Source organism: Heptranchias perlo, unplaced genomic scaffold (genome assembly GCF_035084215.1).
Source record: "Heptranchias perlo isolate sHepPer1 unplaced genomic scaffold, sHepPer1.hap1 HAP1_SCAFFOLD_470, whole genome shotgun sequence".
NCBI classification, from domain to species: Eukaryota; Metazoa; Chordata; class Chondrichthyes; order Hexanchiformes; family Hexanchidae; genus Heptranchias; species Heptranchias perlo.
Window position 1 is genome coordinate 102,592 of NW_027139485.1, and position 16,896 is coordinate 119,487.

The 16,896-nt window shown below is 53.2% G+C and overlaps 1 protein-coding gene across 1 annotated transcript in view; it reads right to left on the reverse strand.

Moving 5' to 3' along the window:
• Positions 1-16,896, reverse strand: part of LOC137313761 (glycogen synthase kinase-3 beta-like) — a 130,907-nt gene that overhangs the window by 92,099 nt on the left and 21,912 nt on the right. Inside the window, exon 5 of the mRNA XM_067979549.1 lies at positions 1,375-1,481. Coding sequence (XP_067835650.1) covers positions 1,375-1,481 — 107 coding nt within the window. The remainder of the gene's footprint in view (positions 1-1,374; positions 1,482-16,896) is intronic.

A 16,896-nucleotide genomic window follows, 5' to 3' on the forward strand; every position in this document is an offset into this window, starting at 1 on the left:
AGGTAATGTAGAAGGATAACAGGCAGTGTGTGAATGGGCAGGTATTACTTTACAATAGTGATGATATTTCAAAAGTAATTCATTGGTATAAAACGCTTTGTGTCGTCCTGAGGTTGTGAAGGTCGCTGTATAAATGAAAGTCTTTCTTTCACTGTGGCGGGGTAAGGGGAAGGGTCAGACGGTGGGGGGGGGGGGTGTCCCCCCTCCCTATGATTGGAAGGTGGGGGGGTCCCCCCTCCCTATGATTGGATGGTGGGGGGGGTCCCCCCTCCCTATGATTGGATGGTGGGGGGGGTCCCCCCTCCCTATGATTGGATGGTGGGGGGTGTCCCCCCTCCCTACGATTGGACGGTGGGGGGGGTCCCCCCTCCCTATGATTGGACGGTGGGGGGGTCCCCCCTCCCTACGATTGGACGGTTGGGGGGTCACCCCTCCCTACGATTGGACGGTGGGGGGGGTCCTCTCTCCCTACGATTGGACGGTGGGGGGGTCCTCTCTCCCTACGATTGGATGGTGGGGGGGTCCTCTCTCCCTACGATTGGACGGTGGGGGGGTCCTCCCTCCCTACGATTGGACGGAGGGGGGGTCCTCTCTCCCTACGATTGGACGGAGGGGGGGTCCTCCCTCCCTACGATTGGACGGAGGGGGGGTCCTCTCTCCCTACGATTGGACGGTGGGGGGGGTCCTCTCTCCCTACGATTGGACGGTGGGGGGGTCCTCTCTCCCTACGATTGGATGGTGGGGGGGTCCCCCCTCCCTACGATTGGACGGTGGGGGGGTCCTCTCTCCCTACGATTGGACGGTGGGGGGGTCCTCTCTCCCTACGATTGGACGGTGGGGGGGTCCTCTCTCCCTACGATTGGATGGTGGGGGGGTCCTCTCTCCCTACGATTGGACGGTGGGGGGGTCCTCTCTCCCTACGATTGGACGGTGGGGGGGTCCTCCCTCCCTACGATTGGACAGAGGGGGGGTCCTCCCTCCCTACGATTGGACGGTGGGGGGTCACCCCTCCCTATGATTGGACGGTGGGGGGTCCCCTCTCTCTATGATTGGACAGTGGGTCCCCTCTCTCTATGATTGGACAGTGGGTCCCCTCTCTCTATGATTGGACAGTGGGCTATCTCTCTCTATGATTGGTCAGTGGGCTATCTCTCTCTATGATTGGTCGGTGGGCTATCTCTCTCTATGATTGGTCGGTGGGCTATCTCTCTCTATGATTGGTCGGTGGGCTATCTCTCTCCATGATTGGTCGGTGGGCTATCTCTCTCCATGATTGGACGGTGGGCTATCTCTCTCTATGATTGGACGGTGGGTCCCCTCTCTCTATGATTGGTCGGTGGGTTCTCTCTGGTAGCTCTCTGTCTGATCACTCACCGATATTTGACGTGTAATCCGTCGCTCCAAAGATGAGCTCTGGCGCTCGGTAATACCGTGAGCAGATGTAGGACACATTGGGTTCGCCTCTCACCAGCTGCTTCGCACTGCAATCAACATAAACACAGCTTAAGACACCTCTGTAGCAGGGCTAGGAGAGGGAGCAGAGTTCCCTCTGCATTCAGAATAAAGGCAACTCACGATTGGATTCGTAAAGGGGAGGTCATGCCTGACGAACCGGACTGAATTTTTTGAAGAGGTGACTAAAGTAGTGGTCAGGGGAATGCCCACGGATGTTGTTTATATGGACTTCCAGAAGGCATTCGATAAAATCCCTCATAACAGACTGTTAGCTAACGTTGAACCTCATGGAATTGAGGGAAGATCATTGACCTGGTTAGTAAATTAGCTGAGCGACAGGAGACAGAGAATCGGGATAATGGGCAGGATGTGACCAGTGGTCTCCTACAGGGATCTGTGTTGGGGCCTCAGCTATTCACTGTATTGAATAACGATTTAGCTGACGGGATAGAGAGCCACATATCCAAGTTTGCTGATGACACAAAGATAGGCAGCGTTGTAAGCAGTGCAGATGGAAGCATAAAATTACAGAGAGTTATTAATAGATTAAATGAACGGGCAAAACTGTGGCAAATGGATTTCAATGGAGGCAAGGGTGAGGTCATCTACTTTGGACCGAGAAAGGATAGATCAGAGAACTTACCAAATGGGGAGAAGTTTGAAACAGTGGAGGTCCCAAAGAGACTTAGGGGTCCATGGACATCGATCATTAAAATGTCATGGACAGGTTCAGAAAATAATCAAAAAGGCTTATGGAATACTGGCCTTTATATCTAGAGGACTAGAGTACAAGGAGTAGAAGTTATGCTAAGAAGCTACACAAAGCCCTGGTAAGACCAGAGCTGGAGTACTGTGTTCAGTTCTGGGCACCGCACCTTAGGAAGGACATATTGGCCTTGGAGGGAGTGCAGCGTAGATTTACTAGAATGATACCTGGACTCCAAAGGTTAAATTACAAGGAGAGATGACACATACCAAGGTTGTATTCTCAGGAATTTAGAAGATTAAGGGGTGATTTAATCGAAGTTTTCAAGATATTATGGGGAACTGATAGGGTGGATAGAGAGAAACTATTTCCACTGGTTGGGGAGTCGAGGACTCGGGGACAAAGTCTAAAAATTAGAGCCAGGACTTTCAGGAGTGAAGTTTGGAAACACTTCCACACACAAAGGGTGGGAGAAGTTTGGAATTCTCTTCCGCAAATGGCAGTTAATGCTCGCTCAAATGTTAATTTTAAATCTGAGATTGATAGATTTTTGATATTAAAGTGTATGGGGCTAAGGAGGGGACATGGAGTAAGGTCACAGATCAGGCATGATCTCACAGAATGGGGAACAGGTTCGAGGGGTGAAATGGCCTCCTTCTGTTCCGACTGAAACCACATTAAAATTCTCCACTTGCTCCTCTCAGGGGGGCCGGTTTGAGCAGTCACCAGTCTCCCTCTGGTCTCACCCACATGCCCATAAGTGAGGCTTGTGGGGGTGTTGAGATTGGTGCAATCTCAAACTGATCCGGTCCTCATCCAATTCTGTGACGCAGCTCTCACACCCCGAGTACTGACCTCACTCAGTGATAGGGGCTCTCACACCCCGAGTACTGACCTCACTCAGTGATAGGAGCTCTCACACCCCGAGTACTGACCTCACTCAGTGAGAGGGGCTCTCACACCCCGAGTACTGACCTCACTCAGTGATAGGAGCTCTCACACCCCGAGTACTGACCTCACTCAGTGATAGGGGATCTCACACCCCGAGTACTGACCTCACTCAGTGATAGGAGCTCTCACACCCCGAGTACTGACCTCACTCACAGTGATAGGAGCTCTCACACCCCGAGTACTGAGCTCACTCACAGTGATAGGGGCTCTCACACCCCGAGTACTGACCTCACTCACAGTGATAGGAGCTCTCACACCCCGAGTACTGACCTCACTCACAGTGATAGGAGCTCTCACACCCCAAGTACTGACCTCACTCACAGTGATAGGAGCTCTCACACCCCGAGTACTGACCTCACTCAGTGATAGGAGCTCTCACACCCCGAGTCCTGACCTCACTCAGTGATAGGAGCTCTCTCACCCCGAGTACTGACCTCACTCAGTGATAGGAGCTCTCTCACCCCGAGTACTGACCTCACTCAGTGATAGGGGCTCTCACACCCCGAGTACTGACCTCACTCACAGTGATAGGAGCTCTCACACCCCGAGTACTGACCTCACTCACAGTGATAGGAGCTCTCACACCCCGAGTAGTGACCTCACTCAGTGATAGGAGCTCTCACACCCCGAGTACTGACCTCACTCACAGTGATAGGAGCTCTCACACCCCGAGTACTGACCTCACTCACAGTGATAGGAGCTCTCACACCCCGAGTACTGACCTCACTCAGTGATAGGAGCTCTCACACCCCGAGTACTGACCTCACTCACAGTGATAGGAGCTCTCACACCCCGAGTACTGACCTCACTCACAGTGATAGGGGCTCTCACACCCCGAGTACTGACCTCACTCACAGTGAAAGGAGCTCTCACACCCCGAGTACTGACCTCACTCACAGTGAAAGGAGCTCTCACACCCCGAGTACTGACCTCACTCAGTGATAGGAGCTCTCACACCCCGAGTACTGACCTCACTCAGTGATAGGAGCTCTCACACCCCGAGTACTGAGCTCACTCACAGTGATAGGAGCTCTCACACCCCGAGTACTGACCTCACTCAGTGATAGGAGCTCTCACACCCCGAGTACTGAGCTCACTCACAGTGATAGGAGCTCTCACACCCCGAGTACTGACCTCACTCACAGTGATAGGAGCTCTCACACCCCGAGTACTGAGCTCACTCACAGTGATAGGAGCTCTCACACCCCGAGTACTGACCTCACTCAGTGATAGGAGCTCTCACACCCCGAGTACTGACCTCACTCACAGTGATAGGAGCTCTCACACCCCGAGTACTGACCTCACTCACTGTGATAGGAGCTCTCACACCCCGAGTACTGACCTCACTCACAGTGATAGGAGCTCTCACACCCCGAGTACTGACCTCACTCAGTGATAGGAGCTCTCACACCCCGAGTACTGACCTCACTCACAGTGATAGGAGCTCTCACACCCCGAGTACTGACCTCACTCACAGTGATAGGAGCTCTCACACCCCGAGTACTGACCTCACTCACAGTGATAGGAGCTCTCACACCCCGAGTACTGACCTCACTCAGTGATAGGAGCTCTCACACCCCGAGTACTGACCTCACTCAGTGATAGGAGCTCTCACACCCCGAGTACTGACCTCACTCACTGTGATAGGAGCTCTCACACCCCGAGTACTGACCTCACTCACAGTGATAGGAGCTCTTACACCCCGAGTACTGACCTCACTCACAGTGATAGGAGCTCTAACACCCCGAGTACTGACCTCACTCAGTGATAGGAGCTCTCACACCCCGAGTACTGACCTCACTCACTGTGATAGGAGCTCTCACACTCCGAGTACTGACCTCACTCAGTGATAGGAGCTCTCACACCCCGAGTACTGACCTCACTCACAGTGATAGGAGCTCTCACACCCCGAGTACTGACCTCACTCAGTGATAGGAGCTCTCACACCCCGAGTACTGACCTCACTCACAGTGATAGGAGCTCTCACACCCCGAGTACTGACCTCACTCAGTGATAGGAGCTCTCACACCCCGAGTACTGACCTCACTCAGTGATAGGAGCTCTCTCACCCCGAGTACTGACCTCACTCACAGTGATAGGAGCTCTCACACCCCGAGTACTGACCTCACTCACTGTGACTGGAGCTCTCACACCCCGAGTACTGACCTCACTCAGTGATAGGAGCTCTCACACCCCGAGTACTGACCTCACTCAGTGATAGGAGCTCTCACACCCCGAGGACTGACCTCACTCACAGTGATAGGAGCTCTCACACCCCGAGTACTGACCTCACTCACAGTGATAGGAGCTCTCACACCCCGAGTACTGACCTCACTCACTGTATTTATTAACGATTTACATGACGGGATAGAGAGCCACATATCCAAGTTTGCTGATGACACAAAGATAGGCAGCGTTGTAAGCAGTGTAGATGGAAGCATAAAATTACAGAGAGTTATTAATAGATTAAATGAACGGGCAAAACTGTGGCAAATGGATTTCAATGGAGGCAAGGGTGAGGTCATCTACTTTGGACCGAGAAAGGATAGATCAGAGAACTTACCAAATGGGGAGAAGTTTGAAACAGTGGAGGTCCCAAAGAGACTTAGGGGTCCATGGACATCGATCATTAAAATGTCATGGACAGGTTTAGAAAATAATCAAAAAGGCTAATGGAATACTGGCCTTTATATCTAGAGGACTAGAGTACAAGGAGTAGAAGTTATGCTAAGAAGCTACACAAAGCCCTGGTTAGACCAGAGCTGGAGTACTGTGTTCAGTTCTGGGCACCGCACCTTAGGAAGGACATATTGGCCTTGGAGGGAGTGCAGCGTAGATTTACTAGAATGATACCTGGACTCCAAAGGTTAAATTACAAGGAGAGATGACACATACCAAGGTTGTATTCTCAGGAATTTAGAAGATTAAGGGATGATTTAATCGAAGTTTTCAAGATATTATGGGGAACTGATAGGGTGGATAGAGAGAAACTATTTCCACTGGTTGGGGAGTCGAGGACTCGGGGACAAAGTCTAAAAATTAGAGCCAGGACTTTCAGGAGTGAAGTTTGGAAACACTTCCACACACAAAGGGTGGGAGAAGTTTGGAATTCTCTTCCGCAAATGGCAGTTAATGCTCGCTCAAATGTTAATTTTAAATCTGAGATTGATAGATTTTTGATATTAAAGTGCATGGGGCTAAGGAGGGGACATGGAGTAAGGTCACAGATCAGGCATGATCTCACAGAATGGGGAACAGGTTCGAGGGGTGAAATGGCCTCCTTCTGTTCCGACTGAAACCACATTAAAATTCTCCACTTGCTCCTCACAGGGGGGCCGGTTTGAGCAGTCACCAGTCTCCCTCTGGTCTCACCCACATGCCCATAAGTGAGGCTTGTGCGGGTGTTGAGATTGGTGCAATCTCAAACTGATCCGGTCCTCATCCAATTCTGTGACGGAGCTCTCACACCCCGAGTACTGACCTCACTCAGTGATAGGGGCTCTCACACCCCGAGTACTGACCTCACTCAGTGATAGGGGCTCTCACAGCCCGAGTACTGACCTCACTCAGTAATAGGAGCTCTCACACCCCGAGTACTGACCTCACTCACAGTGATAGGAGCTCTCACACCCCGAGTACTGACCTCACTCACAGTGATAGGAGCTCTCACACCCCGAGTACTGACCTCACTCACAGTGATAGGAGCTCTCACACCCCGAGTACTGACCTCACTCAGTGATAGGAGCTCTCACACCCTGAGTACTGACCTCACTCAGTGATAGGAGCTCTCACACCCCGAGTCCTGACCTCACTCAGTGATAGGAGCTCTCACACCCCGAGTACTGACCTCACTCAGTGATAGGAGCTCTCACACCCCGAGTACTGACCTCACTCACAGTGATAGGAGCTCTCACACCCCGAGTACTGACCTCACTCACAGTGATAGGAGCTCTCACACCCCGAGTACTGACCTCACTCAGTGATAGGAGCTCTCACACTCCGAGTACTGACCTCACTCAGTGATAGGAGCTCTCACACCCCGAGTACTGACCTCACTCAGTGAAAGGAGCTCTCTCACCCCGAGTACTGACCTCACTCAGTGATAGGAGCTCTCACACCCCGAGTACTGACCTCACTCAGTGATAGGAGCTCTCACACCCCGAGTACTGACCTCACTCACAGTGATAGGAGCTCTCACACCCCGAGTACTGACCTCACTCAGTGATAGGAGCTCTCACACCCAGAGTACTGACCTCACTCACAGTGATAGGAGCTCTCACACCCCGAGGACTGACCTCACTCACAGTGATAGGAGCTCTCACACCCCGAGTACTGACCTCACTCACAGTGATAGGAGCTCTCACACCCCGAGTACTGACCTCACTCAGTGATAGGAGCTCTCACACCCCGAGTACTGACCTCACTCAGTGATAGGAGCTCTCACACCCCGAGTACTGACCTCACTCACAGTGATAGGAGCTCTCACACCCCGAGTACTGACCTCACTCAGTGACAGGAGCTCTCACACCCCGAGTACTGACCTCACTCAGTGATAGGAGCTCTCACACCCCGAGTACTGACCTCACTCACAGTGATAGGAGCTCTCACACCCCGAGTACTGACCTCACTCACAGTGATCGGAGCTCTCACACCCCGAGTACTGACCTCACTCAGTGATAGGAGCTCTCACACCCAGAGTGCTGACCTCACTCAGTGATAGGAGCTCTCACACCCCGAGTACTGACCTCACTCAGTGATAGGAGCTCTCACACCCCGAGTACTGACCTCACTCACAGTGATAGGAGCTCTCACACCCCGAGTACTGACCTCACTCACAGTGATAGGAGCTCTCACACCCCGAGTACTGACCTCACTCACTGTATTTATTAACGATTTACATGACGGGATAGAGAGCCACATATCCAAGTTTGCTGATGACACAAAGATAGGCAGCGTTGTAAGCAGTGTAGATGGAAGCATAAAATTACAGAGAGTTATTAATAGATTAAATGAACGGGCAAAACTGTGGCAAATGGATTTCAATGGAGGCAAGGGTGAGGTCATCTACTTTGGACCGAGAAAGGATAGATCAGAGAACTTACCAAATGGGGAGAAGTTTGAAACAGTGGAGGTCCCAAAGAGACTTAGGGGTCCATGGACATCGATCATTAAAATGTCATGGACAGGTTTAGAAAATAATCAAAAAGGCTAATGGAATACTGGCCTTTATATCTAGAGGACTAGAGTACAAGGAGTAGAAGTTATGCTAAGAAGCTACACAAAGCCCTGGTTAGACCAGAGCTGGAGTACTGTGTTCAGTTCTGGGCACCGCACCTTAGGAAGGACATATTGGCCTTGGAGGGAGTGCAGCGTAGATTTACTAGAATGATACCTGGACTCCAAAGGATAAATTACAAGGAGAGATGACACATACCAAGGTTGTATTCTCAGGAATTTAGAAGATTAAGGGATGATTTAATCGAAGTTTTCAAGATATTATGGGGAACTGATAGGGTGGATAGAGAGAAACTATTTCCACTGGTTGGGGAGTCGAGGACTCGGGGACAAAGTCTAAAAATTAGAGCCAGGACTTTCAGGAGTGAAGTTTGGAAACACTTCCACACACAAAGGGTGGGAGAAGTTTGGAATTCTCTTCCGCAAATGGCAGTTAATGCTCGCTCAAATGTTAATTTTAAATCTGAGATTGATAGATTTTTGATATTAAAGTGTATGGGGCTAAGGAGGGGACATGGAGTAAGGTCACAGATCAGGCATGATCTCACAGAATGGGGAACAGGTTCGAGGGGTGAAATGGCCTCCTTCTGTTCCGACTGAAACCACATTAAAATTCTCCACTTGCTCCTCTCAGGGGGGCCGGTTTGAGCAGTCACCAGTCTCCCTCTGGTCTCACCCACATGCCCATAAGTGAGGCTTGTGGGGGTGTTGAGATTGGTGCAATCTCAAACTGATCCGGTCCTCATCCAATTCTGTGACGCAGCTCTCACACCCCGAGTACTGACCTCACTCAGTGATAGGGGCTCTCACACCCCGAGTACTGACCTCACTCAGTGATAGGAGCTCTCACACCCCGAGTACTGACCTCACTCAGTGAGAGGGGCTCTCACACCCCGAGTACTGACCTCACTCAGTGATAGGAGCTCTCACACCCCGAGTACTGACCTCACTCAGTGATAGGGGCTCTCACACCCCGAGTACTGACCTCACTCAGTGATAGGGGCTCTCACACCCCGAGTACTGACCTCACTCAGTGATAGGGGATCTCACACCCCGAGTATTGACCTCACTCACAGTGATAGGAGCTCTCACACCCCGATTACTGACCTCACTCAGTGATAGGAGCTCTCACACCCCGAGTACTGACCTCACTCACAGTGATAGGAGCTCTCACACCCCGAGTACTGACCTCACTCACAGTGATAGGAGCTCTCACACCCAGAGTACTGACCTCACTCACAGTGATAGGAGCTCTCACACCCCGAGGACTGACCTCACTCACAGTGATAGGAGCTCTCACACCCCGAGTACTGACCTCACTCACAGTGATAGGAGCTCTCACACCCCGAGTACTGACCTCACTCAGTGATAGGAGCTCTCACACCCAGAGTACTGACCTCACTCACAGTGATAGGAGCTCTCACACCCCGAGGACTGACCTCACTCACAGTGATAGGAGCTCTCACACCCCGAGTACTGACCTCACTCACAGTGATAGGAGCTCTCACACCCCGAGTACTGACCTCACTCAGTGATAGGAGCTCTCACACCCCGAGTACTGACCTCACTCAGTGATAGGAGCTCTCACACCCCGAGTACTGACCTCACTCACAGTGATAGGAGCTCTCACACCCCGAGTACTGACCTCACTCACAGTGATAGGAGCTCTCACACCCCGAGTACTGACCTCACTCAGTGATAGGAGCTCTCACACCCCGAGTACTGACCTCACTCAGTGATAGGGGCTCTCACACCCCGAGTACTGACCTCACTCACAGTGATAGGAGCTCTCACACCCCGAGTACTGACCTCACTCAGTGATAGGAGCTCTCACACCCCGAGTACTGACCTCACTCAGTGATAGGGGCTCTCACACCCCGAGTACTGACCTCACTCACAGTGATAGGGGCTCTCACACCCCGAGTACTGACCTCACTCAGTGATAGGGGCTCTCAAACCCCGAGTACTGACCTCACTCACAGTGATAGGAGCTCTCACACCCCGAGTACTGACCTCACTCACAGTGATAGGAGCTCTCACACCCCGAGTACTGACCTCACTCACAGTGATAGGAGCTCTCACACTCCGAGTACTGACCTCACTCACAGTGATAGGAGCTCTCACACCCCGAGGACTGACCTCACTCACAGTGATAGGAGCTCTCACACCCCGAGTACTGACCTCACTCACAGTGATAGGAGCTCTCACACCCCGAGTACTGACCTCACTCACTGTGATAGGAGCTCTCACACCCCGAGTACTGACCTCACTCAGTGATAGGAGCTCTCACACCCCGAGTACTGACCTCACTCAGTGATAGGAGCTCTCACACCCCGAGTACTGACCTCACTCACAGTGATAGGAGCTCTCACACCCCGAGTACTGACCTCACTCAGTGACAGGAGCTCTCACACCCCGAGTACTGACCTCACTCAGTGATAGGAGCTCTCACACCCCGAGTACTGACCTCACTCACAGTGATAGGAGCTCTCACACCCCGAGTACTGACCTCACTCACAGTGATAGGAGCTCTCACACCCCGAGTACTGACCTCACTCAGTGATAGGGGCTCTCACACCCCGAGTACTGACCTCACTCACAGTGATAGGAGCTCTCACACCCCGAGTACTGACCTCACTCAGTGATAGGAGCTCTCACACCCCGAGTACTGACCTCACTCAGTGATAGGAGCTCTCACACCCCGAGTACTGACCTCACTCAGTGATAGGGGCTCTCACACCCCGAGTACTGACCTCACTCACAGTGATAGGGGCTCTCACACCCCGAGTACTGACCTCACTCAGTGATAGGGGCTCTCAAACCCCGAGTACTGACCTCACTCAGTGATAGGGGATCTCACACCCCGAGTATTGACCTCACTCACAGTGATAGGAGCTCTCACACCCCGAGTACTGACCTCACTCAGTGATAGGAGCTCTCACACCCCGAGTACTGACCTCACTCACAGTGATAGGAGCTCTCACACCCCGAGTACTGACCTCACTCACAGTGATAGGAGCTCTCACACTCCGAGTACTGACCTCACTCACAGTGATAGGAGCTCTCACACCCCGAGGACTGACCTCACTCACAGTGATAGGAGCTCTCACACCCCGAGTACTGACCTCACTCACAGTGATAGGGGCTCTCACACCCCGAGTACTGACCTCACTCAGTGATAGGAGCTCTCACACCCCGAGTACTGACCTCACTCACAGTGATAGGAGCTCTCACACCCCGAGTACTGACCTCACTCAGTGATAGGAGCTCTCACACCCCGAGTACTGAGCTCACTCACAGTGATAGGAGCTCTCACACCCCGAGTACTGACCTCACTCAGTGATAGGAGCTCTCACACCCCGAGTACTGACCTCACTCACAGTGATAGGGGCTCTCACACCCCGAGTACTGACCTCACTCACAGTGATAGGAGCTCTCACACCCCGAGTACTGACCTCACTCAGTGATAGGAGCTCTCACACCCCGAGTACTGACCTCACTCACAGTGATAGGAGCTCTCACACCCCGAGTACTGACCTCACTCAGTGATAGGAGCTCTCACACCCCGAGTACTGAGCTCACTCACAGTGATAGGAGCTCTCACACCCCGAGTACTGACCTCACTCACAGTGATAGGAGCTCTCACACCCCGAGTACTGACCTCACTCACAGTGATAGGAGCTCTCACACCCCGAGTACTGACCTCACTCAGTGATAGGAGCTCTCACACCACGAGTACTGACCTCACTCAGTGATAGGAGCTCTCACACCCCGAGTACTGACCTCACTCAGTGATAGGAGCTCTCACACCCCGAGTACTGACCTCACTCAGTGATAGGAGCTCTCACACCCCGAGTACTGACCTCACTCACAGTGATAGGAGCTCTCACACCCCGAGTGCTGACCTCACTCAGTGATAGGAGCTCTCACACCCCGAGTACTGACCTCACTCAGTGATAGGAGCTCTCACACCCCGAGTACTGATCTCACTCAGTGATAGGAGCTCTCACACCCCGAGTACTGACCTCACTCACAGTGATAGGAGCTCTCACACCCCGAGTACTGACCTCACTCACAGTGATAGGAGCTCTCACACCCCGAGTACTGACCTCACACAGTGATAGGAGCTCTCACACCCCGAGTACTGACCTCACTCACAGTGATAGGAGCTCTCACACCCCGAGTACTGACCTCACTCAGTGATAGGAGCTCTCTCAGCCCGAGGACTGACCTCACTCACAGTGATAGGAGCTCTCACACCCCGAGTACTGACCTCACTCAGTGATAGGAGCTCTCACACCCCGAGTACTGACCTCACTCACAGTGATAGGGGCTCTCACACCCCGAGTACTGACCTCACTCAGTGATAGGAGCTCTCACACCCCGAGTACTGACCTCACTCAGTGATAGGAGCTCTCACACCCCGAGCACTGACCTCACTCACAGTGATAGGAGCTCTCACACCCCGAGTACTGACCTCACTCACAGTGATAGGAGCTCTCACACCCCGAGTACTGACCTCACTCAGTGATAGGAGCTCTCACACCCCGAGTACTGACCTCACTCAGTGATAGGAGCTCTCACACCCCGAGTACTGACCTCACTCAGTGATAGGGGCTCTCACACCCCGAGTACTGACCTCACTCAGTGATAGGGGCTCTCACACCCCGAGTACTGACCTCACTCAGTGATAGGAGCTCTCACACCCCGAGTACTGACCTCACTCACAGTGATAGGAGCTCTCACACCCCGAGTACTGACCTCACTCAGTGATAGGAGCTCTCACACCCCGAGTACTGACCTCACTCACAGTGATAGGAGCTCTCACACCCCGAGTACTGACCTCACTCAGTGATAGGGGCTCTCACACCCCGAGTACTGACCTCACTCAGTGATAGGGGCTCTCACACCCCGAGTACTGACCTCACTCACAGTGATAGGAGCTCTCACACCCCGAGTACTGACCTCACTCACAGTGATAGGAGCTCTCACACCCCGAGTACTGACCTCACTCACAGTGATAGGAGCTCTCACACCCCGAGTACTGACCTCACTCAGTGATAGGAGCTCTCACACCCCGAGTACTGACCTCACTCACAGTGATAGGAGCTCTCACACCCCGAGTACTGACCTCACTCTCAGTGATAGGAGCTCTCACACCCAGAGTACTGACCTCACTCAGTGATAGGAGCTCTCACACCCCGAGTACTGACCTCACTCACAGTGATAGGAGCTCTCACACCCCGAGTACTGACCTCACTCAGTGATAGGAGCTCTCACACCCCGAGTACTGACCTCACTCACAGTGATAGGAGCTCTCACACCCCGAGTACTGACCTCACTCAGTGATAGGAGCTCTCACACCCCGAGTACTGACCTCACTCAGTGATAGGAGCTCTCACACCCCGAGTACTGACCTCACTCACAGTGATAGGGGCTCTCACACCCAGAGTACTGACCTCACTCTCAGTGATAGGAGCTCTCACACCCCGAGTACTGACCTCACTCAGTGATAGGAGCTCTCACACCCCGAGTACTGACCTCACTCAGTGATAGGGGCTCTCACACCCCGAGAACTGACCTCACTCACAGTGATAGGGGCTCTCACACCCCGAGTACTGACCTCACTCAGTGATAGGAGCTCTCACACCCCGAGTATTGACCTCACTCAGTGATAGGGGCTCTCACACCCCGAGTACTGACCTCACTCAGTGATAGGAGCTCTCACACCACGAGTACTGACCTCACTCACAGTGATAGGAGCTCTCACACCCCGAGTACTGACCTCACTCACAGTGATAGGGGCTCTCACACCCCGAGTACTGACCTCACTCAGTGACAGGAGCTCTCACACCCCGAGTCCTGACCTCACTCAGTGATAGGAGCTCTCACACCCCGAGGACTGACCTCACTCAGTGATAGGAGCTCTCACACCCCGAGTACTGACCTCACTCACAGTGATAGGAGCTCTCACACCCCGAGTACTGACCTCACTCACAGTGATAGGAGCTCTCACACCCCGAGTCCTGACCTCACTCACAGTGATAGGAGCTCTCACACCCCGAGTACTGACCTCACTCACAGTGATAGGAGCTCTCACACCCCGAGTACTGACCTCACTCAGTGATAGGGGCTCTCACACCCCGAGTACTGACCTCACTCAGTGATAGGAGCTCTCACACCCCGAGTACTGACCTCACTCAGTGATAGGGGCTCTCACACCCCGAGTACTGACCTCACTCACAGTGATAGGGGCTCTCACACCCCGAGTACTGACCTCACTCACAGTGATAGGAGCTCTCACACCCCGAGTACTGACCTCACTCAGTGATAGGAGCTCTCACACCCCGAGAACTGACCTCACTCAGTGATAGGAGCTCTCACACCCCGAGTACTGACCTCACTCAGTGATAGGGGCGCTCACACCCCGAGTACTGACCTCACTCACAGTGATAGGAGCTCTCACACCCCGAGTACTGACCTCACTCAGTGATAGGAGCTCTCACACCCGGAGTACTGACCTCACTCACAGTGATAGGAGCTCTCACACTCCGAGTGCTGACCTCACTCAGTGATAGGGGCTCTCACACCCCGAGTACTGACCTCACTCAGTGATAGGAGCTCTCACAGCCCGAGTACTGACCTCACTCAGTGATAGGGGCTCTCACACCCCGAGTACTGACCTCACTCACAGTGATAGGAGCTCTCACACTCCGAGTGCTGACCTCACTCAGTGATAGGGGCTCTCACACCCCGAGGACTGACCTCACTCACAGTGATAGGAGCTCTCACACCCCGAGTACTGACCTCACTCAGTGATAGGAGCTCTCACACCCCGAGTACTGACCTCACTCAGTGATAGGAGCTCTCACACCCCGAGTACTGGCCTCACTCACAGTGATAGGAGCTCTCACACCCCGAGTACTGACCTCACTCAGTGATAGGAGCTCTCACACCCCGAGTCCTGACCTCACTCACAGTGATAGGAGCTCTCACACCCCGAGTACTGACCTCACTCAGTGATAGGAGCTCTCACACTCCGAGTACTGACCTCACTCACAGTGATCGGAGCTCTCACACCCCGAGTAATGACCTCACTCACAGTGATAGGGGCTCTCACACCCCGAGTACTGACCTCACTCACAGTGATAGGAGCTCTCACACCCCGAGTACTGACCTCACTCACAGTGATAGGAGCTCTCACACCCCGAGTACTGACCTCACTCACAGTGATCGCAGCTCTCACACCCCGAGTACTGACCTCACTCAGTGATAGGGGCTCTCACACCCCGAGTACTGACCTCACTCAGTGATAGGAGCTCTCACACCCCGAGTACTGACCTCACTCAGTGATAGGAGCTCTCACACCCCGAGTACTGACCTCACTCACAGTGATAGGAGCTCTCACACCCCGAGTACTGACCTCACTCAGTGATAGGAGCTCTCACACCCCGAGTACTGACCTCACTCACAGTGATAGGAGCTCTCACACCCCGAGTGCTGACCTCACTCACAGTGATAGGAGCTCTCACACCCCGAGTGCTGACCTCACTCACAGTGATAGGAGCTCTCACACCCCGAGTACTGACCTCACTCAGTGATAGGAGCTCTCACACCCCGAGTGCTGACCTCACTCACAGTGATAGGAGCTCTCACACCCCGAGTGCTGACCTCACTCAGTGATAGGAGCTCTCACACCCCGAGTACTGACCTCACTCAGTGATAGGAGCTCTCACACCCCGAGTACTGACCTCACTCACAGTGATAGGGGCTCTCACACCCCGAGTACTGACCTCACTCACAGTGATAGGAGCTCTCACACCCCGAGTACTGACCTCACTCACAGTGATAGGAGCTCTCACACCCCGAGTACTGAGCTCACTCACAGTGATAGGAGCTCTCACACCCCGAGTACTGACCTCACTCACAGTGATAGGAGCTCTCACACCCCGAGTACTGAGCTCACTCACAGTGATAGGAGCTCTCACACCCCGAGTACTGACCTCACTCAGTGATAGGGGCTCTCACACCCCGAGTACTGACCTCACTCAGTGATAGGACCTCTCACACCCCGAGTACTGACCTCACTCACAGTGATCGGAGCTCTCACACCCCGAGTACTGACCTCACTCACAGTGATCGGAGCTCTCACACCCCGAGTACTGACCTCACTCACAGTGATAGGAGCTCTCACACCCCGAGTCCTGACCTCACTCAGTGATAGGGGCTCTCACACCCCGAGTACTGACCTCACTCACAGTGATCGGAGCTCTCACACCCCGAGTACTGACCTCACTCACAGTGATAGGAGCTCTCACACTCCGAGTACTGACCTCACTCACAGTGATAGGAGCTCTCACACCCCGAGTACTGACCTCACTCACAGTGATAGGGGCTCTCACACCCCGAGTACTGACCTCACTCAGTGATCGGAGCTCTCACACTCCGAGTACTGACCTCACTCAGTGATAGGAGCTCTCACACCCCGAGTACTGACCTCACTCACAGTGATAGGAGCTCTCACACCCCGAGTACTGACCTCACTCACA